This window comes from Sebastes fasciatus, chromosome 17, assembly GCF_043250625.1.
Source record: "Sebastes fasciatus isolate fSebFas1 chromosome 17, fSebFas1.pri, whole genome shotgun sequence".
NCBI classification, from domain to species: Eukaryota; Metazoa; Chordata; class Actinopteri; order Perciformes; family Sebastidae; genus Sebastes; species Sebastes fasciatus.
The window spans coordinates 31,979,165-32,002,273 of NC_133811.1; the positions used below are offsets into that span (position 1 = coordinate 31,979,165).

Below are 23,109 nucleotides of genomic sequence, written 5' to 3' on the forward strand. Positions count from 1 at the left end.
TCTCTCTCTCTCTCTCTCTCTCTCTCTGGACGAGTGGAGAGAGAGGAGCTAGAATAGAGTTTATAAACCACTTTAAAGTTTATAAACCAGAAACTTCACCCAGCGCACGTTACCGGAGGAATCTGATCAGAAATCGGCGACACATGATGAACATCTGCGGTCCAGATTCCAGGTTTTCCTGACGGTTTCTCTCAGGTAAATAATGCTGTTTATATCTCTGTTAGTTAACTCAGTGTTTACCTCATGCATCAACTCTGTAAACCGTAAACATACACTCTGTTTTACGTCTGTCTTTACAGATCCATCTGTGAGAAATGACCGACAGAATCATCCCAGAGGAGAACAGACAGCTGAGAGCAGACAGCTGAGAGCAGATAGCTGAGAGCAGATAGCTGAGAGCAGATAGCTGAGAGCAGACAGCTGAGAGCAGACAGCTGAGAGCAGACAGCTGAGAGCAGACAGCTGAGAGCAGACAGCTGAGAGCAGATAGCTGAGAGCAGACAGCTGAGAGCAGACAGCTGAGAGCAGATAGCTGAGAGCAGACAGCTGAGAGCAGACAGCTGAGAGCAGACAGCTGAGAGCAGATAGCTGAGAGCAGACAGCTGAGAGCAGACAGCTGAGAGCAGATAGCTGAGAGCAGACAGCTGAGAGCAGATAGCTGAGAGCAGACAGCTGAGAGCAGATAGCTGAGAGCAGACAGCTGAGAGCAGACAGCTGAGAGCAGATAGCTGAGAGCAGACAGCTGAGAGCAGACAGCTGAGAGCAGACAGCTGAGAGCAGATAGCTGAGAGCAGACAGCTGAGAGCAGATAGCTGAGAGCAGACAGCTGAGAGCAGATAGCTGAGAGCAGATAGCTGAGAGCAGACAGCTGTGAGCAGATAGCTGAGAGCAGACAGCTGTGAGCAGATAGCTGAGAGCAGACAGCTGTGAGCAGACAGCTGAGAGCAGATAGCTGAGAGCAGATAGCTGAGAGCAGACAGCTGAGAGCAGATAGCTGAGAGCAGACAGCTGAGAGCAGATAGCTGAGAGCAGACAGCTGAGAGCAGATAGCTGAGAGCAGACAGCTGAGAGCAGACAGCTGAGAGCAGACAGCTGAGAGCAGACAGCTGAGAGCAGATGGCTGAGAGCAGACAGCTGAGAGCAGACAGCTGAGAGCAGACAGCTGAGAGCAGATAGCTGAGAGCAGACAGCTGAGAGCAGATAGCTGAGAGCAGACAGCTGAGAGCAGATAGCTGAGAGCAGACAGCTGAGAGCAGATAGCTGAGAGCAGACAGCTGAGAGCAGACAGCTGAGAGCAGACAGCTGAGAGCAGACAGCTGAGAGCAGACAGCTGAGAGCAGACAGCTGAGAGCAGACAGCTGAGAGCAGACAGCTGAGAGCAGATAGCTGAGAGCAGACAGCTGAGAGCAGACAGCTGAGAGCAGACAGCTGAGAGCAGATAGCTGAGAGCAGACAGCTGAGAGCAGATAGCTGAGAGCAGACAGCTGAGAGCAGATAGCTGAGAGCAGATAGCTGAGAGCAGACAGCTGTGAGCAGACAGCTGAGAGCAGATAGCTGAGAGCAGATAGCTGAGAGCAGATAGCTGAGAGCAGACAGCTGAGAGCAGACAGCTGAGAGCAGATAGCTGAGAGCAGACAGCTGAGAGCAGACAGCTGAGAGCAGATAGCTGAGAGCAGACAGCTGAGAGCAGACAGCTGAGAGCAGACAGCTGAGAGCAGATAGCTGAGAGCAGACAGCTGAGAGCAGACAGCTGAGAGCAGATAGCTGAGAGCAGACAGCTGAGAGCAGATAGCTGAGAGCAGACAGCTGAGAGCAGATAGCTGAGAGCAGACAGCTGAGAGCAGACAGCTGAGAGCAGATAGCTGAGAGCAGACAGCTGAGAGCAGACAGCTGAGAGCAGATAGCTGAGAGCAGACAGCTGAGAGCAGATAGCTGAGAGCAGACAGCTGAGAGCAGATAGCTGAGAGCAGATAGCTGAGAGCAGACAGCTGTGAGCAGACAGCTGAGAGCAGATAGCTGAGAGCAGATAGCTGAGAGCAGACAGCTGAGAGCAGATAGCTGAGAGCAGACAGCTGAGAGCAGATAGCTGAGAGCAGACAGCTGAGAGCAGATAGCTGAGAGCAGACAGCTGAGAGCAGACAGCTGAGAGCAGACAGCTGAGAGCAGACAGCTGAGAGCAGATGGCTGAGAGCAGACAGCTGAGAGCAGACAGCTGAGAGCAGACAGCTGAGAGCAGATAGCTGAGAGCAGACAGCTGAGAGCAGATAGCTGAGAGCAGACAGCTGAGAGCAGATAGCTGAGAGCAGACAGCTGAGAGCAGACAGCTGAGAGCAGACAGCTGAGAGCAGACAGCTGAGAGCAGACAGCTGAGAGCAGACAGCTGAGAGCAGATAGCTGAGAGCAGACAGCTGAGAGCAGACAGCTGAGAGCAGACAGCTGAGAGCAGATAGCTGAGAGCAGATAGCTGAGAGCAGACAGCTGTGAGCAGACAGCTGAGAGCAGATAGCTGAGAGCAGATAGCTGAGAGCAGACAGCTGAGAGCAGATAGCTGAGAGCAGACAGCTGAGAGCAGATAGCTGAGAGCAGACAGCTGAGAGCAGATAGCTGAGAGCAGACAGCTGAGAGCAGACAGCTGAGAGCAGACAGCTGAGAGCAGACAGCTGAGAGCAGATGGCTGAGAGCAGACAGCTGAGAGCAGACAGCTGAGAGCAGATGGCTCTGTTTACATGGAGATACAAAGCTAACCCGGTAGCATGTAGCTAACCCGTTAGCATGTAGCTACATGCTAACGGGTTAGCTACATGCTACCGCTATGACACGGTGTGTAAACACAGCGACCATCAGGGTGGAAAATAGAAGATGTGAAACAGTAGTCAGTTCATTATTTCTGCTAAAAGATAAATGTATGGAAGATCAGAGTAATGGTATATTATTTACAGTAGTAGCTGTCTCTGTGTTACCATGACTACAGACCACCGGAGCTTAGCTTACCATAGTTTACCAGAGCTGAAGACTTTCTCCTGTACCATGTTAACATAACTAACTAACAGGTGAGATGATTACAAATGCTGTGAATAATTAATATTGTCATCTGTCAACTCAAATAAAGTTTGACTGTGAAACAGAAATGTGTTGTGTTGCTTACAGTCACTATTTACTCCCTGTACTCTGCTACATGCATGACATCAAATATATATAATATATAAATATCATCTGTTTAAACAGTGTAATTACATAAAGCCTTTGTGAAAGAACATGTTATATTTAGAGAAGACGGTTCTGCTGGTTCTTGCAGACTAACAGTAGGAGCTACTTTGCTCAAGTTAGGTTGAGGAGGAGAGACAGTGACGCGCTGTGGGGCGGGGTCAGCTACTGAAGGTTCTCTCTGGTTCGACCAGGAAACCCTCACGTGACTTGCATTCCCTAATGACGTCAGAAGAAAAGAAAAGCTGCGCAGCGTTGTTTCTGCACCCATTTCCGGACAAACGGAGCAGGAGAAAAAGAGAGAGGATGGTCTTTTATGATACTATGGTGGCCTGTAGACACACTGGGGACAGATATTGATGTTTAAAAGACATGGAAAAGTGCATTTTGCATAATAGGTGACCTTTAAAGTCTTAGACGGACTGCATTACTCTAGATCAGGAGTCTCTCTAGCTTTTTTTCAGATTTTTTTTTCTTTTTTCTTATCTGGACCTTGAGTCTTCAATAAAGTTTGAATTGATTGAATATGAATGAGATTTTCACTTCTGGAAACCTCACTGTTGTCACTTCCAACTCTCGAGAGAGTTTGTGTATGACGTTGTAATGTATTATTGTTGTTGCTTTTTTTTTCAGACTTTGTTTAGACTTTATTTTACAGCATTTTTCAAACTTTTTTTTTCAGACATTTTTTCCAGACTTTTTTCAGACCTGTTTTTTAAAGTCATTTTTGACCTAGAGTTACCTTCATCACAATGATCACATGTTTTGCAGCTCCAGACAGATTCTTATATGTTTTTGTTTTGTTTGCCTGAAGTGGCTCTGTTGATAGTAAAGGTTGCTGACCCCTGAGCTAAGACTAAACTTAGTAGGATATTTGAAACAGTTTCTCCCGTGTGTGTGTGTGTGTGTGTGTGTGTGTGTGTGTGTGTGTGTGTGTGTGTGTGTGTGTGTGTGTGTGTGTGTATGTATGTGTGTGTGTCTGTGTATGTGACAGACGTAGTATTGCAGAAGGATCACTCTCATTCGGTCCAGTACTGGGTAATATCTGGGGTGACATATTCATATGAAATAAACATTCAGCCAGACTGTAAGTTGGTAAAGTCAGGCTCTCGAGGCAGACATGATTACTGCTAAAAAACATAATGTTATTAAAGTGGAAGTCTCCATCGTCACCATGTTTCAGGAGGAGGCTCAACGAAATGCTTTCTGTTGCTAAGAGGGAACAGATTTAGCACACGTAATTCATAAAACAATATTTTAAAGGTGTGGAAGCCGTTTTTCACATTCCTTCATTAGACATAATGTTTAGCTCATGAGCTTATCTGCTAAGTTTATCTTCATTCTGTGCAAACTCTCTTTTCTCTTAAACTTATGACTTTATTCTTGTAGTTACGCCTTTACTCTCTTTTCCCCCTCCATGTGGCCGTAATAGAAATCCGTCCTACTTTTGGATTCTCAGTCAGACTCATTTGAAATATAATAATGTCAGATAATGTAAAGATGTAATGATTGTTATAATGACATGAACTCACTCCTCCCTGACGTCCACTCGATGACCTGTGTGGGATGTTCCAGCTGATACACATGAAGATCTTTGTACCTGAACAAACCAGACATTAAAACAGGTATTAAAGACTTCAACAAGTTCAGAACCAAAATCAACCAAATTATACATCATCAGCAGGATTATTAAGTGTTGTAGGAGCTGCAGAGTTTAATGAAAATATTAAGAAAGGAATCCTGACAGCTAACCTGAATTAAATTAAATGTTAATTAAATGTGGATTTCTCTCCAGCTTCACTTACCCATAATGTTAAATCATATTAAAACAGTCCAGTATATATATATATATATATGTGTGTGTGTGTGTGTCAGTGTTATGGGACTCATTAGTGAGTGTTTGTTTTAATGGTGTTTAGTTCTTCAGACCTGCAGGGTTTTTATCTTGACACCAGACTCCTTTAAATAAATGCCATATTTATGTTTTCCTCTCTCAGGGTCAAACACCAAACCTGAGATATAAAATACAACGTCATGTTCTTAATCAATAGAACCCACTCGTCCATTCGGCTCAGATATAGATCAGATCAGATGAACCTTTATAAGATATTTATATTAAAAGGACAGATAGTCCTCTGAGATCATGTCTATAATCACTTCTTCAGCTTCATCTTTCAGTGAGATAAGGAGCAGCTAAGTCTAATTAAAGCGAGCCGAACTGAAACATGTGTTAAATAGAAGCAGGAAACGTGTTCTGATGTTTTCTATAACGAATGATCACCTGAGGGGAGCTACAGGGAAATAAACGGAGTTCAGTTTGGATGAATGAAGCAGCTAACTGTGTAACACTTTAACAGTTTAACAGTTTAACCAGAGAGTAAAGAGTTCTCACGTCTTCAGGGAGTCGATGAACCAATCATCTAGAAGATCATTAAAGTCCGTTTCTTCCATCTCAGCCGTCAATAACACATCCAATAATCAATAACACATCCCTCCATGCTGCACTGCTGCCGGAAACACCAGTCTACTGCCGTAAAGGCCGTAAACACCAGTCTCCTAGTGACGTGTCGGTTACGAACGATCCGGTTAATTGAGCCGGTTCTTTTAAGTGAACGATAAGAGCCGGCTCCCATCAGAGAACCATTTTTTTTCTTTCTTTAATTAATTGAAGGCAGAATCATATGATGATCTTCTCCGCACCACAGGCACTCCAAGCACTGACTGTGACTGAATGTTGTGTTAATGACGTCCGTGCGACCAATCAGGTGATGACAGACAAGGATCATACCATCAATTGTATATTGGTAGAAATTCCATTTTTTTTATTCTAACGTTTTTATCTATTCTTTTGTTATTATACTGTTTGACTTGCACCAACAAAACCAAAGCAAATTCCTAGTGTATACCTCTTACACCTGGCAATAAACACCATTCTGATTCTGAAGCTGGGAGGGGCGGGGGTGCGCGGCGTGCTGACGGTCTACAGGTACAGAGCAGGAGGGAGATGAAGAGAGAAAGAGGAGTGCGCTGCGGTGTGCGAATAGCAGACAAGATGAGTGACAGTCGGAAACGAAGCAGCATGTAAACTGACGGTATTCTGGAAATTATAAGGTTTAGTATAATTATATTGAATAATTGAAGTGATATATGTGCACACATACTAATCATAGGTCAAAACAGCTAAAGCTAAATTTGGCGGAATTATAAAAGGCAGAAGTGAAGTAAAATGAAGAGCCGTTTAGGAGCCGAAAGAACCGGCTCTTCTTGGTGAGCCCAGCCAAATGATCTGGATCACTAAAAGAGACGGAATCCCCATCACCAAAGTCTATAGCCGTAAATATCAGTCTACTGCCGTAAAGACCGTAAACATCAGTCTATAGCCGTAAGGCCGTAAACATCAGTCTATAGCCGTAAAGGCCGTAAACAGTGATGGCCTGAGGAAAGAAACTGGTATATTACAATAACTTATTAATAACTTATCAATAACTTACTCATTTTATGAAGTGAAGTGCGCAAATATTAGTTTTAAATGTAATTAATAATGACCATTAATGCTGGCTTCTATGATCTTTGTATCATAATTGTATCTTAAGTGCTGTTATTTGTTAATGTCGTTGTGATTCGGGTTAACGCCCAATGTGAGCATGATGGATATAAAGGTAGAGAGATAGAAAGGTAGAGAGATAGAAAGGTAGAGAGATATAAAGGTAGAGAGATATAAAGGTAGATAGATAGAAACGTAGAGAGATATAAAGGTAGATAGATATAAAGGTAGAGAGATATAAAGGTAGAGAGATAGAAAGGTAGATAGATAGAAAGGTAGAGAGATATAAAGGTAGATAGATAGAAAGGTAGATAGATATAAAGGTAGAGAGATATAAAGGTAGAGAGATATAAAGGTAGATAGATATAAAGGTAGATAGATATAAAGGTAGATAGATAGAAAGGTAGAGAGATATAAAGGTAGAGAGATAGAAAGGTAGATAGATATAAAGGTAGATAGATATAAAGGTAGAGAGATAGAAAGGTAGATAGATATAAAGGTAGATAGATAGAAAGGTAGAGAGATATAAAGGTAGAGAGATAGAAAGGTAGATAGATATAAAGGTAGAGAGATATAAAGGTAGAGAGATAGAAAGGTAGAGAGATATAAAGGTAGATAGATAGAAAGGTAGAGAGATAGAAAGGTAGAGAGATATAAAGGTAGATAGATATAAAGGTAGATAGATAGAAAGGTAGAGAGATATAAAGGTAGATAGATATAAAGGTAGATAGATAGAAAGGTAGAGAGATATAAAGGTAGAGAGATATAAAGGTAGAGAGATATAAAGGTAGAGAGATAGAAAGGTAGATAGATATAAAGGTAGATAGATATAAAGGTAGATAGATATAAAGGTAGAGAGATAGAAAGGTAGATAGATAGAAAGGTAGATAGATAGAAAGGTGAAAGTGAACTAAAGTACTGTTGATATCAGAACAGAAAACTCAAGTCTCGTTGTCGGCAGGATTCGAACCTGCGCGGGGAGACCCCAATGGATTTCTAGTCCATCGCCTTAACCACTCGGCCAAGGAAGTAGCCGGTTGGTCGTGGTACGGTTGCTAAAAATAGTAACACACTACCAGAATATGTCTGCTGATCCTCGCCTCGAAACCCGTGTCACCCAAACCTCATGCCATTAATATTTAGCAAACACACATGAATAGATGGTTCTAAGGTGGATCTTTTATCGTTGCCGTTATAATGACGGTCATTTATCATTATTATCGCTATTTCCTATTGGCTTTATTATCGCAGATCGTCGAGCTATTAATGCTATAAATAGTAACATTAACGCGCTACCAAAACACGGCTGATGATCATCGCCTCGTATCCCGTGTTGTAATGATATGAAAGATGTAATTGGCTTTATTATTAAGGCGGTTCAAACGGTGTGTTAATATTGTCTGTTGTGCTTAATCTATGGTAGAAATTAAGCAGTGTGTGCTGTATGTAAATATTACAATATTTTGTTTATCACAAGCATTGACTATTAACTTTATACACTTGCCATTGTGATTAATTAATAGCCTATCATTTAGGAACAGGACAGAATAGTTTATATATAATATTATAATATAATTTAATATAATATAGGCTAATAAAATAGATTATTATTAATACTATTATTACTAGAAGAGTATATATATATTTATTGTATATAATATAATTCAGTGGTATGCTGTACATTGTATTTGAATGAAAAAGAACACTTGTATTGAGTCATCTTAATAACATATTTATTATGAACAAATTTTAAAAAACAGTACAGTAATAAAATCAGTGCAATCAGTGGTATATACATTTATCAACAATAAATAAAATCAACAGGAATACAATGTAATGGAACAAAATAGAACAGAATATATATGTATATATATATATAATACAATAAAAAATATATATTATAAATACTATTGTTACTAGAATAATATATATATAATATAATGCAATATAATAAAATATAATATAATATAATACCATATAATATAATATAATACCATGTAATAGAATAGAATAGAATATAGTATTGTATAATAGAATATAATAGATTATTATTAATACTATATTACTAGAATACAATACAGTATATGAAATAGTATATAATACAATACAATATAGGCTAATGTGAACAGAGTTATCAGGGTCGAGTATCTTTTTTTGTGCCATATCCCCGGGCTTCAAGTGCAGCCCTCCACTCAGCCAGAGTCACGGTGGCTGTGGCCTGGCAGTACCAATTCCCAAAGTACTGTTGGTGGGTGGCAGGGTCCCGCTCCCTCTGACACTGCTTGCAGGTGATGGCGTCACTCTTCCAAGAGTATTTCCTCTTCCTTTTGCCACTCTGTTCCTCCTCCTGTCTTTTCCTCTTGTGGTAATTTTGAGTGGTGTAAGGCACATCTGTCAGGGAAGAACCTGCAGGAACCACAGATTGGAAGGCAGGCAAGAGAGGTTGTGGTGCAGGCAGGTGAGGTTGGGCTGCACACAGGAGAGGTCTGGGCGCAAGCAGGAGAGGTCTGAGAGGTTGGGGAGCTGCCTGGAGAGGCGGCTCGAGAGCTGCAAGGAAGGGCGGCCTAAGACCAGCAGATGGAGTTATGTTCAGTCTTTGTTTTAGCTGGGCCATCCCTGCAGTATTAGGGGGCAAAACAAAGATGTGGGGATTTGCCACACTGCTGTTAGGCATACAGGGTCTTCCTTTCCTTTCAACTGCAGGAGGCAGGCTCTCTGGGCTGACGAAGGTGATTTTTGGGGTGGAGATGGCCTGCTCGCAAAGAGGCTGAGGGCCGTGGTGAGCTGGAGGGCAGCTGTGTGGTGGTTGCAGCTCGGGAAGAGGCTGAGGGCCGTGGTGAGTTGGAGGGCGGCTGTGTGGAGGTGGCAGCAGCAGCAGTGGCAGGTTGGCTCTGGCTTCTAGCGGATCTCACCTCCCGCTTGACCTGGATGGCATAACGGCCTGCCGGATAATGTGAGATGTACCCCTGGAAGGCTCTTTTGTTGACGAGGTTGTTGTGTGAATCAGAGTTTCCTGACTCCTCTGACATTGATGCCACCACATAACCCGGGTCTCCACCGCGACGCAGAACAGCCATCTTCGCACTCTTTCACCCTCTCAGGCGACAGAGCCCGCACCCATGGCCTGTTCTCCCTCTTAATTCGTTTTGCTTCCTCTGTGTCAAAGAGGCTAGCATGGCCATCCCCCCTCCTCCTAAATTTAGGCTCCATTCTGTATGATTGGGGGAAAAAACAAAACACAGTGAGAATATGCTTGGTCTGTCCTCTTATATTGTAAAATTATGGCCTGCTATATGTTATGTTATAATTTCTTTCTTCTTTCTTAATTTCATATTTACTTTTAGTATATTTCACTACAGAATAGTGATCCAGCAAACTAAGAATGTCATTGCATTGATAACTTGTTTATTTATGCATATGACAATACATCCTTGTATCCTGATCTCCAATCTAGCTAAACTAACATAAATTACACTCTGTGTCCATTACTTCTCATGCAAAAGAGGTTATGCAACATTTAGTTGCCTCTGTCTGTCTGTGATACAGTGTTTTCTAATAATGTACTTACTATACAGAATCTGTAAACAATTACATTTTTTAAAACTAGTTACCAGGTGAGTACCTTACTGGACCTATGCATTACCATGTCTTATTCTCAACTGCTTTACAACCTGTAACTTAACACTATAACATTCTGAAACAATTCATATACACAGGGGCTAAAGCTACATAATGTGCTATGTAAACAGACAGGCTAACACACTAGTGTTGTCAGCTGTCTAAAATAAAGCATAGTATCATATCAGCTGACGTCAGCTGGTTATGAATGGAGAGTCGTTCGCGACTTCAACTAGTGTGAGATAGCCAGGTTACGTGGATATGACATTAGCTCGCTAGCGTGCTGGCTCGCCACCAATGTAAACGATGAACTTACCCAAACTATAGCAAAGACGTCGGGTCGAAAAGAAATGCTGGTGAAGGACTTGACTTTCCGTTGAAGGGACCTGACGTTGATTTCTAGGGGCGTGGCTTCCGGCGTCAATCTTGGTAGCAATAGCGAGTGTGATTGGTCAAATCTTGGTAGACGCAACGGACGGTGATTGGCTGTCGCCATTCTTGGTAGCAGGGCGGCCTCCGATTGGTCAAATCTTGGTAGAATCTTGGTAGCGATACGCAAGATGATTGGCTCTCAAATGATGGATGAGCTCGACCGACAGGCGACGGGGAGCGCCACGACAACTGATTACGCAATATGCGTCATTAAAGACAGATTTAAAGTCTTACAGAAAACATATATACATACATATTAATGTATAAAATATTACAACTTTAAATTTAAAACACACTAAATGAACTCCCATTACATAAATGTGTTTTTTTTCCTCAACATTATGTTTATTAAGTTTTCAACATTTGATAAAAAAAGAAAAAAATGTAATTAAAATTAAATTAAAAGGCAACAAAAAAAAAAAAGAAAAAATCTGCCTGGAGCCGCAAAACATGATCATTGTGATGAAGGTAACACAGTTTATAGTCTAAGTATATATTATATAAGTATATTTGAGGGACAAAGAGACAATGTACTACGGAGTATTAGGGCCGCAGGTTGCTGACCCCTGACCTCTGGTCTATAGTGGTACGTTCCAGGGAGGGCTCAACTCTTAGTTGTGTCCGGTGCAGTTTCTCGTCCTTCAGTAGACTGTAACCGTCAGCCGGAGAGAAGAGACGGATCATTCATTCTGATCAGAGAGGATGGCTGCACCTCAGAGAGGACCTCTGTCTCCATCGGAGAGGAAGATCCTGCAGGTTATTGCTGCTGGTGAGTCGCAGGCTGCTGGTCTGCTATAAGATTACACTTTGACATTTATTCTCTGTTTAATTTACCCCCTAATTCATTTCAATATAACCTATATATATAGTCTTTAGGTCATTTTACAGCAGGTCAGCTGAACATGCAAAAACATGAAATTTGTCTGCATGCAGCGTACAATGCAACATATATGAAGACTTTCCAATAATAAATAATAAATAAATTATGAATTCATATTTAATTACATTTTCTTTCATGGTAAGATTTTGGTTTCCCTATAATTAGTACCAGATTATATAGTTATTGTATATATATGTATATATATGTATATGCTGTATGAATATGATGTTAGTTTCCGTCAGGTTTGTTTTTACAGATACGTTTGGTCTGCAGGTGATGTTCAGGAAGCCGCCCAGCTGCTCGCCAGCAAAGAAGTTCAGGTCAACTGTTTGGACGAGGTACGACAACAGAAGGAACATTAGCTTTAATATTAGCAGTTGTAGTATTTTATAAATAATAACTGATGCTTCTGGGGCTTTCAAAATACAAATAAGCAAGTAAGTGGACCTTCAGTTAAGATTGTTTTTGTCAAACTACTCTGTCCAATGTAAAAAAATGAATTTAAATTTATATATATATATATAATATTTATGTATATATTTAGATTGATCTCCATATTGAAAGGACCAATCAATAGAGATTATTTCCAAACCTAACACTACAGGCTTTCTCAACCTTTCCTTAACCAGCCTAACTTATTTACATCCTTATTGGGACGTCTTATTTTACATCCCAAAAGTCATCTTCACTCCTGTAAATTTACAGGACTATGACGGAGTATCAGGGCCATATCGAGCAGAAACTAAATCTGTGATCTCGAGAAAATAAATTCATAACTTTACGAGAATAAAGTCATAATCTCCTCCTCCTCTAAAGAGTCCGTTCCTCCATCGGGTCCGTGTGGTTCTCTCTTTAGAATAAACTCAGTTTCTTTAATAACAATCTGTTCCAGGTCCTGATGCTGATGATAATGTGCTGCTGGTGAGCCAGAAGATGAAGTATTTGGTTATTAGTGAAACCTAAACTAAAGTAGAACTTCACAAGATGCTCCACGTTCCTCATTTTCACTCTATTTACCCTTTCAAATTACTACTATATAATATTATAATATTATGACTTTATTCTCATAATGCGACTTTTTTCTCTTAAACTTGTGTTTTTTTTCTCATAATATTAAGATTTTTTTTCTTGTAATATTATAAATTTATTGTCGAAATCTCAGATTTATTTCCCTCACCCTCCCTCGGCCCTAATACTCCGTCACGGTCCTGTAAATTTACATTTGTGTATGATCTGTTTTTAGCGTGATCTCCTATATCGAACTAATGAAAAGGAACAAACATACATACATACTGTAAATCTTAGAGATATTCCAGGACCCTATCTTCTTATCAAGTGACCCCGTGTGGGGCCCCAAACCCAAGGTTGAGAAACTCTGCCACTTTTTTTTAAATTTAAATATTTGTTTTAATGTAATTTGCTGATACGGCGGCGCTCAGTGGACGTTCATGTTACAAGATGATGGTAATGAAGATGACCTACCCACAATGCAACAGTTGTGTCACGGTAACATATGTTATCCATTGTGATGGAGACATATGGAGTCGACTCCTGAGAGGCCGACGTCGCCCTCGAAGCTATTTGATAATAGCATCACGCCACTACATGTAGCTCACAGACTCCTCCAGAGTGGCTGTTTGTCAGAATCAGGTGATGGTGACAGAGCTTCACACCGTCGCCTTCACACGCAACACACACACGCGTTACACAAGTCTGTCTGTGTGTGTGTGTGTGTGTGTGTGTGTGTGTGTGTGTGTGTGTGTGTGTGTGTGTGTGTGTGTGTGTGTGTGATGTAGGAAGTTTGCACATTTGCCTACAGGATTAGTTCATAGAGGACTTGCTGCTTTTGCCCAATCAGTTTCCAGCATTCTTCAAATATAGTCAAATCAAATAATTACAGACAACTTTTAACCAAATGTCTTAAACAATCACAGAAACTCTGTTTGTTTCCTGAACCAGAGAAAAAGAGAATAATATAGGACCTTTAACTTTAACGTTATTTTATTTTGTTCATCATTATTTGCAAAGAGAGACCAAGGACCACGAACACTGACTAAACTATCTTTCCTTCACTATCAACTTACGATCACCATGTTCAGCAGACTTAAGATAAATGATGTAGAAGTTAAAAGACAGTCTGAATAGAGTGATAGAGTGTTGTGTTGGAAAACACATTAATAATGTGTCTATAGCATTTAGAGGGATCTATTAGCAGAGATGGAATATAGTATTCATAACGGTTTCATTAGTGTATAATAAACTAATCGTGTTTCCGTTAGAATCATATCTACAGAGTCCTCCGTGTTTCTACTGCAGCCCAGAGAGGACAAACGTAACACCGGCTCTAGAGAGAGACTGAAGGCTGGGAACTCTCCAACACGTTTGGGCAGGGAGAGCTTTAAGTTATACTTTATTAGACTTGTCATATACTAAATACTGTACAGGTACATACATGAACTTTGACCTCTGCATTTAATCCATCCTCAGCATGAGGAGCAGCGGGCTGCTGTAAACCTTCATCAGCACACATATAAACTAACTCCTCGTGTATCTCCTCTGTTTCTTTAGTATGGCATGACTCCTCTGATGCACGCAGCCTATAAGGGCAAGGCCGACATGTGTCGCCTGCTGCTGCAGCACGGAGCCGACGTCAACTGCAACCAGCATGAATACGGATACACGGCTCTCATGTTCGCTGGCCTGTCAGGTATAACTGTGTCACTGCATTAGGCTCTCTTAACGTCTGGTTGAACTAGACCAGGGCTCAGCAACCTTCACTATCAAAAGATCCATTATAGGCAAAAACTACAAAAACAAATAATCTGTCTGGAGCCGCAAACCATGTGATCATTGTGATGAAGGTAACACAGTTGATAGTCTAAGTATATAGTATATCAGTCTAATGCAGTGAGGGCCAAAGAGACAATGTACTACGGAGTATTAGGGCCACATTGAGGGAAACAACATCTGAGACTTACACAATAAAGTCAGAATATTATTAAAATAAAATCATAACTTTACCAGAAAAGAAGTTGTAATATAACGAGAATAAAGTCATAACTTTATGAGAAAAAAAGAAAATAACACGTAAAATTGCTTCTTTATAATATTATGACTTTATACTCTAAATCTCAGATGTATTTTTTTCCTCAATGTGACCCTAATACTCCGTCGTACCGTCGTACCGTCGTACCGTCGTACCGTCGTACCATAGACCTACGACAATGATACATAAAAATGAAAATGTAAACAAAGAACAGTTATTCATTTCCATTTCTATAACTCCACAGGGAGCCACTGGAGAGGAGCTGAAGAGACGCAGGTTGCTGACCCCTGATCTAGACTAACTATTGTCATCTTGGTTTAGAGGAATAATTGCTTATGCAATGTAATGTCGTGTTTCTAAATATCCAATCACTGCTCCACCTCCTCCAGGGAAGACAGACATCACCTCCATGCTGCTGGAGGCCGGAGCAGAGAAAGACGTGGTGAACTCAGTGGGTCGCTCCGCTGCTCAGATGGCAGCGTTTGTAGGTGAGACTGTGAGACTGTGCAGCCGCTGAACCAGTACCTGTGAGGAGGTTTACATGTCAACCTGTACGTTCTCCTTCCAGGCCAGCACGACTGCGTAACAGTGATCAACAACTTCTTCTCGCTGGCGAGGCTGGAGTTCTACACGAGACCACAGGGGCTGGAGAGGGAGCCCCGGCTGCCCCCCCGGCTGGCAGGACCCTTACACAAGATCATTATGACCACCAACCTCAACCCGGTCAAGGTGAGGCCTCCTGAGGAGCTGAAACCTGCAAGCTTACTCACAGCTTCACTGGCATGTGGGATTGCTTATGTGAAAACTTTGACCTGCTGGAGAAGCCAGATGAAAAGGGAAGAGATCTTTAAAGTCATCAGGATTCAGCCTCTGACCTTTGTGAAATATCTTTCCAACTATTGGATGGATTGCCGTAACATTTGGTCCACATGTTCTTGTTGCCCAGAGGATGAATCCTTATGACTCCGGTGATCTGCTGATGTACAGTACTTCCTCTGTCCTCCATGTCTCAGTCAGGGACATCATGTCTGCTCTCTGAACAGCTCTGCCCAGAAATGTTAGTGAAACCAACTGTCCAATCTGTCAGATAGTCCTGCTGGTGAAGGAGAACATTGCGCTGGTGGACGTGGAGGCTCTGGAGCAGTGTTACCAGGTGATGGACCTGCTGTGTGAGCAGTGTGTGAAGCAGCAGGACATGAACGAGGTCCTGGCCATGAAGATGCACTACATCAGCTGCGTGCTGCAGAAATGCCTGGCCTTCCTACACAAACGAGATGACAAGCTGGATGCACTGGTCAAGAGGTAAGGCTTCTGAGTGGAACGAGTCTGTACCCTGAATATATACTACAGCCAGCAGCACACATCGTGGGTTGATGGTATCTCAGCAGGACTTTCCTGTTTGTCGTTGTTAAAATCCCCCGCCACAATAAAGCAGCCTCCGGCCCGTGAGGTCTCGGCCCTGACGATAACTCCATACAGCTCTTCCGGTGCTGGGGTGGTGTAAAACTTGTTCTCTATCATATTGTCTGATTGGGCTCGCTGTGCTGGTGGTTCCAGATAAAACAACATAAAACACAAAAAACAGATCAAAGTTGAGGAGGAGCTGGAGACACAGCAGCCGTCCACGGCGCCATCTCGCAAACATGTCCCGTGTTCACAACGTCAAGTCACATTTTCACTGTAAAAACGTAGTAAATTTAAGCCTGTCGTTTCCTCATCCTAAACGAACATTAAGCAGGTTTTAGTAAGCAGGGGTCTGACGAGGCGTCAGTATGTGACGAGTTGGGATGAGAACGTGTTGGCTCAGCTGAGAGGTTGTGTCCTGCTGAGCACAGAGCGGAGCCTCGTCTCCAGTGGAGCCACCACGATCAGTCAGGTTCATTCTCTTGGGATCCTAAATATCTACAACAGATATGAGAGGAATCCAGCCCCTACTGTAGGAACATATATACTCTATATACTGTAGGTACATATATACTGTATATACTGTATATACTGTGTGAAACTGGGATGTTAGCTCTAATAGATGTCCTCTCTTGTTCTCCTGCTGTGATGCTGTGATGCTGCCGGGTCCCAGCCTGCTGAGGGGGAGAGACAGCGACGGCTTCCCACAGTACCAGGAGATGTTCATCCGGGACTGTATCAGGAAGTTTCCTTACTGTGAGGCCACACTCCTTCAGCAGCTGGTGAGGAGCATTGCACCGGTAGAGATTGTAAGTGAAGAACATATCAGAGAATTGAAGTGTTGTATATACAGATATATATAGTAAAATGTTTTTACAGGATCAATGAGGAAGAATAGTGTTAGAGTGTTAGAGCAGGTTAAAGGTCTAATATATGATGTAATAATGTAAAACCAACCTGCAGCCGTCTGCCTGGATTCTCTCGTTACTCGGGGAGTCTGCTGGCCGTCAGTAACGAGCCTTTGGGGCCGTTGTGGGGGTGTAACCCCGAGCCAATAACAGCAGCCTGTTCAGGTCGCTCTGTCAGAGGACGGCTTGTGTTTCTTTATGTGCACGTGATCCAGTGCTGCTATCGGTGTGCCAGTTTGACTGAGAGCAGCGCTGAGCCACACACACACACACACACACAGTGGACAGGATGAAGCCTGCCCTTCGGCTGCACACATTCAAAAGTCCAGCAACTCGGCATCTTCCCACAAAGCTGTGTGGAGCTGTGTGGAGTTGTGAGAAGTTGTGGTCGTGTGCTTTAGTAACCGCTGTGATTTCTCTGATTCACTGCTTTGTTCTCACTAACACCAGTTCTATTTAATGAAGGCTAGGACACGGTCTTGAGCTGTGGGGGTATGACACATGCACAGTGTGCCGTACGCTGGAACCCTCCAACATCGCAGCTATAATAAATAGAAACTAGAATGGCACTCGGAGAGCGCAGACCTCCACCCAGCAGCCCGGATACGATTGTTGACAGCTCCGCCCCTCTCTTCACCCGAGTGTCCAGAACATCGGCCTCAGATCAGACGATACGATCACATAATCGATCATGGACTTTATGATAGAGGCGTTATAGGTTATCGAGTTATCAGTTTCTTTTGAATCGCTGTTGTTGATGTAACTTTAATACACCATTATATCTGATTTCCAGGGCAATGATCCAACGGCGTACTCAGTGTTGACCCAGGCCATCGCAGGTCAGATGACGTTTGTAGATGCTGACTACTGTGCTACGTGTGGGGAGAGGGGAGCCGACAAGAGGTGCTCTCTTTGTAAAGCAGTAAGTCAAAGTCTGGTGAAAGCCCCCATCTGTAAAATAATCAAAAATATCATCAAAGATATATACATGTTGAACTACCACCAAACATTTCACTAATAAGCTGCCCTTCTTAGTGAAAGGGCAGCTTATTAGTGAAATATTCAGACGACACTGCGCTCCTGTCGCTCCTCCGGGGGGCGGAGTAGGATCACGGCTGCGTTCTTCCTGTCTTTGTCGAGCGGTGTGACAAACATTTCCTTGATCTCAACGTTTCAAAAACTAAGAAACTTGTGATTGATATTAGGAAAACAAGGTTAATCCCACTCCTAGTATAATTCATGGCGATGATGTTGAAATCGTGGACTCTTATAAGTACCTGTTACAGTGTTTGACTCTCATCTCTAGTTCGATGTAAACACAGTCAATTGTTAAGCGAAGTCAACAGAGAATCCATTTACTGCGGAAAATCAGCTCCTTTGGTGTGTGTAGATCTATCCTGTGTACTGTCTACTTGTTCTATATTGAGAGCCTGTTAACTTTTTCATTCATCTGCTGGTTTAACGGTTTGTCTATGAAGGACAGGAATTGCCTAAACGATATCGTGAAAGTCTGATCCAAAATCATCAGAGCCCAGCAGAGAGACTTAAACTCTCTCTGGGAGAAACTTCTCCAGAAGGCCAAGAGTATTATTAATCCTGTCCAGTGAGTTTACACTACCGCCTTCAGGACGGCGCTCTTTGCCGCCTCCCACAAAGACAAACCGCTACTCAGAGTTGTTCATTCCCTCCGTCATTACGCTGCTGAACGCAGAGTAACTATCTTCAATGAACAAAATGTTTTTATTTTGTTATTTTGCACAAACCATATGATGGTTGTCCGTGTTTGCAATTAGGTACATACACCGAATGTAATTTGTTATGTGCAATACTCTTGGCACTTTATTCTATTTATTCTTTTATCTCGTATTGTTTTTATTCATGAATTTATTGTTTCTATTTCAAATATTTTTTATTCTCATACTTCTATTGATCTTGCATCTCCCCATATGCCCTCTACTGTGTTCCCTCTGTCGTTGATGACTGTTCAGTATGAATGTGTAGATGTCTCGGTGGACTGTAGAAACTGAATTGCCCTTCGGGGATAAATAAAGCTCTCTGTATCTGTATCTGTATCAGCAGGTCACGTTTCCTTTGATTTGTCTTGAAGGTGACTTACTGCAGCTTGACGTGCCAGAAGCTCCACTGGTTCACCCATAAGAAGATGTGCCGTTCTCTGCAGGAGCAGGACGCCGACCTGGAGAAGGATACGCCGAGGCTGAAAGAGCTGAAAGGTGCTGTAGGAGAACACTTCACTCAGGTTACTGAGTTACTTCAGAAGAACACAGATGGTTATGAGCGTTTCACTGCGCAGCAGAGAGGGAGTTCACACCAGTCATAAAGTCTCTCTGACTGTTAAGATCTAGTTTGTCCACATTACCAACCCTAGCTTTAACAGTTTAGTGTGTTAAATATACACAGCAGACGTAATCACTCCGTGCATCTCTGCCTCCGGTTAGATGACGAGAGCAACCTGGTGATGGAGACGGCCAACTTCCTGCAGGAGCTGTGTCTGCGTGCGGAGGAGCAGGTGGCTGCTGCTGGAGGCTGTCCTGCAGAGCTCCTGGTCTGTCCGTCCACGTCCTCCGCTGAGGGACCGTCCTGCCCTCAAGACTGAGGCGAGACAGACGACCAAAAGGGTCCTGAATCATGCTGAGTCATCTCTTCTGGGGGATTTACACAAAGGTTATAAATGGAGCGGCGAGGCTTAACAGAAACTATGTCAGCAGGGTGCATCCTGTTTGTATATATTTCACACCAGCTAGAACCCCTTTAGTCTGATTAGTGAATAAGAGAGACAGAAGGTCTAACGTTGGTAGTTGTGTAACAGTTTCTTAGCAGGATACCTCCAAACGTTGTGAATGAATTAGCGTGTAAACCTGGGGAAAGGTTAGTCAAAGGTCAAAACAAGTGATTCATATAACTTAAGTTTGTTTGCATATCAACAGACACAAGAAGAGAAACAGTGACGGTGTTGCAGAGCTGGCTGTGTGGTGCTAGTGTGTGCTGGCCAACCTGGAACTGTAATGGGAACGGCTCGGTTTGAGTTGGGACGGGGATCTTTGTTGCATCTGTAATAATACTATAATGCTACCGAATTTAAATACCTGATAGAAATCTGTATGTTTTTTGTTCTCTTTCAATGCAGTTATCAAAGGATTTCATTTACCTTGACATTGTCATACACAAAAACTGATTTCAGCTCCTACCTGATGACTGGAAGTTTATTTAGATCTCAGAATGGTTTGATATCATTCACGAGGATTATATCTGACAGATTATAGCCCACTCAGTCCTTTTTACCTGCTGAAATTCCTTTAAAGGACCATTACAACCCATAAAGTACAGTTATGGTACCAAGTTTTATGTCTCTAGCTCATTCCAGCTCACAGCAAATTGAGCAAAGGCATAATTTAGCATATAATGCTAAATAGGCCACGCCCACATGCACCGATCAATATGACACTTCAGATCTTGGTTAATACTTGCCCCCAGAGTATGTGCACCAAATTTGATAAAATTCTGTACACCGGATGTTGAGGTACAAGTTTTTGATATTTGTGGCGCCCCCTATGGGTTGAGTGGAAAATGCTTTGGTACGCTTATTCCCAAACACGTACTGAAGATATCTACCAAGATTTATGATGATTGGACTAATGGTCCATGAATTATGGTCAATTTCCTGCTAAGCCCCGCCTGTTGAAAAGTTCGTTGATCAATATCTTCAAAATGCAATGAGCTATCAACAAGCTTATAACATATATAGACGAACTCAGTCCAATAATGATCCACAGAACATTTGGTAGAAATCGGATGTACGGTTTAGGAGGAGATGTCAAAAATGGTTGAAAATCTAGTTAGGCGGACTTTAGTGGTCCCAGAGGCTTTATTGTAGATCACATGGAGCTGGACATGTGGGTCAAATTTCAAGTCAATCAGACTTACGGTGTGAGGGGCGTGGCCTTTCCAAAATCGCGTGTTTGGCCGTTAATTACAGCGCCACCATGTGGTCGATTTGGGTCATATTTACTGAGAAGCGCATGCACATCATTTCCAGTTATTGTGCCAAGTTTCATGTTTCTAGCTCATTCCAGCTCACGGTAAATTGAGCCGCGGCGGCAGACAACAAATAACAAACCGACACAAACTCCATGGAGTTATGAAGCATTACATATTTAAAGTGTTCCTCCTTAATCTTCCGTATTCTAATATTACCCCAATCTCAACACTAGATGGCAGCTTCTTCCTTCTCTTCTGTTGAGACTGAATCTTAGTTTGAGGTTTACTTTATTAGCAGCATCAACATTGATGCTAAAAAGCTTTTTTATAGGATGAAAAAGATTATCTTAAGTCTTATTAATTACTGCTTATATGTGGACGAGGTTATGACCTCTGATTAGAGATTACTTTAACTTTAGAACAGCGACTAAACTACGACAGTCTTTACATTAACTGTACGACAGCTTGAAGACAGATCTTCAAAGTGATGCCAGAAGGATTACAGGACGAATAAGAGGCTTCTCCTCGGCCTCGCGTTCTCACACATGAAGAACATCCTTCGGCGACGGCTGCATTAGATTTCTATAGAGCTCTGTCTTCCTGTCGGCATTGTTCTGCTCCCGCAGGAGAACACTGACCTCTGTCACTTTGTTCATCGGCACAAGCAGCAAGCATGACTACTGTCACACTGATCGTCAATGGAGTCACAACTCATGCCCCGTTCACACTATTATCCCTCTCCCCTCATCGACGTGTCACACTCACTCTGGAAGCGACCAAACATAAAGGCTTGATCTCAAATTTCCGGTTTCTGAGATGTAAAAATTAGCAAACGCTCCGTCAGATCAAATGACTTCTTTTGAACCCCCCCCCCCCCCAGGTTCCTCTTTTCTCCGCTGCTCCTCATCCATACCTCCAGCTCCAGGATGTGATGTGACAAACACAGCTTTTTGGGGTAATTGGAGATCACTTTGAGTCCCTCTGTGTAACAATAAGGACGTGAGCTGGACACTTTTGGAGTGGATTTATTTTCAGCGGCATCAAAGAGGAGACGAGGAGACGAGGAGGAAAGTCATTGTCAGGGAGTCCTGGGAAAGGCTCGTAAGAGGACACCTCGGGTCTTAGGGGCAAAGCTTCGGCAGGATGAAGGTGGAGAGGACGCTTTGTCTGGCTACTGTATGATTTGGATAATGGACATTCACATACATCATGATGGTGAGCTCATCCACTCAGCTTTGGCCCGATGAGGCTCAGTGGAGAACTTCAGGGAACACTTTCTATGACGCCTATAATGTCTTAGAAACATACTTGTAACCTGCGTATAGCACCGTATAATTATACTTCTATAATATTCATAATGCATTATAACAATAATCATGACACATTATAAAGCACTAGTGCAGTGCATGCTGGGAGTTGACTGATAACGCCCTCAGAAGTTCTGTTTCAAGCGTTGTGGAGACCCGCGGTACGGTGTGTCACTCGCTGTCACTCGCATCTCTGTAGTTAAACCAGCCGCTGGAGACGGACACAGGCGGAGCAGACGTAGTAACACTGCTGGAGATGGACACAGGCGGAGCAGACGTAGTAACACCGCTGGAGACGGACACAGGCAGAGCAGACGTAGTAACACCGCTGGAGACAGACACAGGCGGGGCAGACGTAATAACACCGCTGGAGACAGACACATGCGGAGCAGACGTAGTAACACCGCTGGAGACGGACACAGGCGGAGCAGACGTAGTAACACCGCTGGAGACGGACACAGGCTCAGCAGACGTAGTAACACCGCTGGAGACAGACACAGGCGGGGCAGACGTAATAACACCGCTGGAGACGGACACAGGCGGAGCAGACGTAGTAACACCGCTGGAGATGGACACAGGCGGAGCAGACGTAGTAACACCGCTGGAGACGGACACAGGCGGAGCAGACGTAGTAACATCGCTGGAGACGGACACAGGCGGAGCAGACGTAGTAACATTGCTGGAGACGGGCACAGGCGCAGCAGACGTATTATGCCTGTTATTACCTTTAACCATCTGTGGGTCTCTTAGAATAGGTGATCTCTTCATCA

The 23,109-nt window shown here is 42.9% G+C and overlaps 3 protein-coding genes across 4 annotated transcripts in view; 1 reads left to right on the top strand and 2 right to left on the bottom strand.

Annotated features, from left to right (window-relative positions):
- Positions 1–5,725, bottom strand: part of wdr73 (WD repeat domain 73) — a 13,179-nt gene extending 7,454 nt beyond the window's left edge. Inside the window, exons 1-2 of the mRNA XM_074613576.1 lie at positions 5,597–5,725; positions 4,737–4,804 (exon numbers count right to left, since the gene is read on the bottom strand). Coding sequence (XP_074469677.1) covers positions 4,737–4,804; positions 5,597–5,655 — 127 coding nt within the window. The 5' untranslated portion in view covers positions 5,656–5,725. The remainder of the gene's footprint in view (positions 1–4,736; positions 4,805–5,596) is intronic.
- LOC141754340 (homeobox protein MOX-2-like) overlaps positions 1–23,109 on the bottom strand; it is a 258,572-nt gene that overhangs the window by 119,252 nt on the left and 116,211 nt on the right. The window lies entirely within an intron of this gene.
- LOC141754334 (ankyrin repeat and MYND domain-containing protein 2-like) lies at positions 11,227–20,747 on the top strand. 2 transcript variants are annotated; one of them, XM_074613329.1, is made up of 10 exons: positions 11,227–11,567; positions 11,952–12,016; positions 14,247–14,385; positions 15,114–15,212; positions 15,293–15,453; positions 15,812–16,026; positions 16,802–16,910; positions 17,830–17,958; positions 19,144–19,267; positions 19,493–20,747. In XM_074613329.1, the coding sequence occupies exons 1-10, from the start codon at positions 11,501–11,503 to the stop codon at positions 19,648–19,650; spliced, it is 1,266 nt and encodes a 421-aa protein (XP_074469430.1). In that variant the 5' UTR covers positions 11,227–11,500; the 3' UTR covers positions 19,651–20,747. The 2 variants fall into 2 exon arrangements, with proteins under 2 accessions (XP_074469430.1, XP_074469429.1); XM_074613328.1 differs by having other exon boundaries at positions 11,228–11,567; positions 16,802–16,937; positions 19,493–20,746.

Bases quoted from the DNA above. Each gene is read 5' to 3' on its own strand.
- LOC141754334 (XM_074613328.1), top strand. From the start codon at position 11,501: ATGGCTGCACCTCAGAGAGGACCTCTGTCTCCATCGGAGAGGAAGATC. The intron at 14,386-15,113 runs GTATAACTGTGT...CACCTCCTCCAG, and splicing joins CATGTTCGCTGGCCTGTCAG to GGAAGACAGACATCACCTCC. The intron at 16,027-16,801 runs GTAAGGCTTCTG...GCCGGGTCCCAG, and splicing joins CTGGATGCACTGGTCAAGAG to CCTGCTGAGGGGGAGAGACA.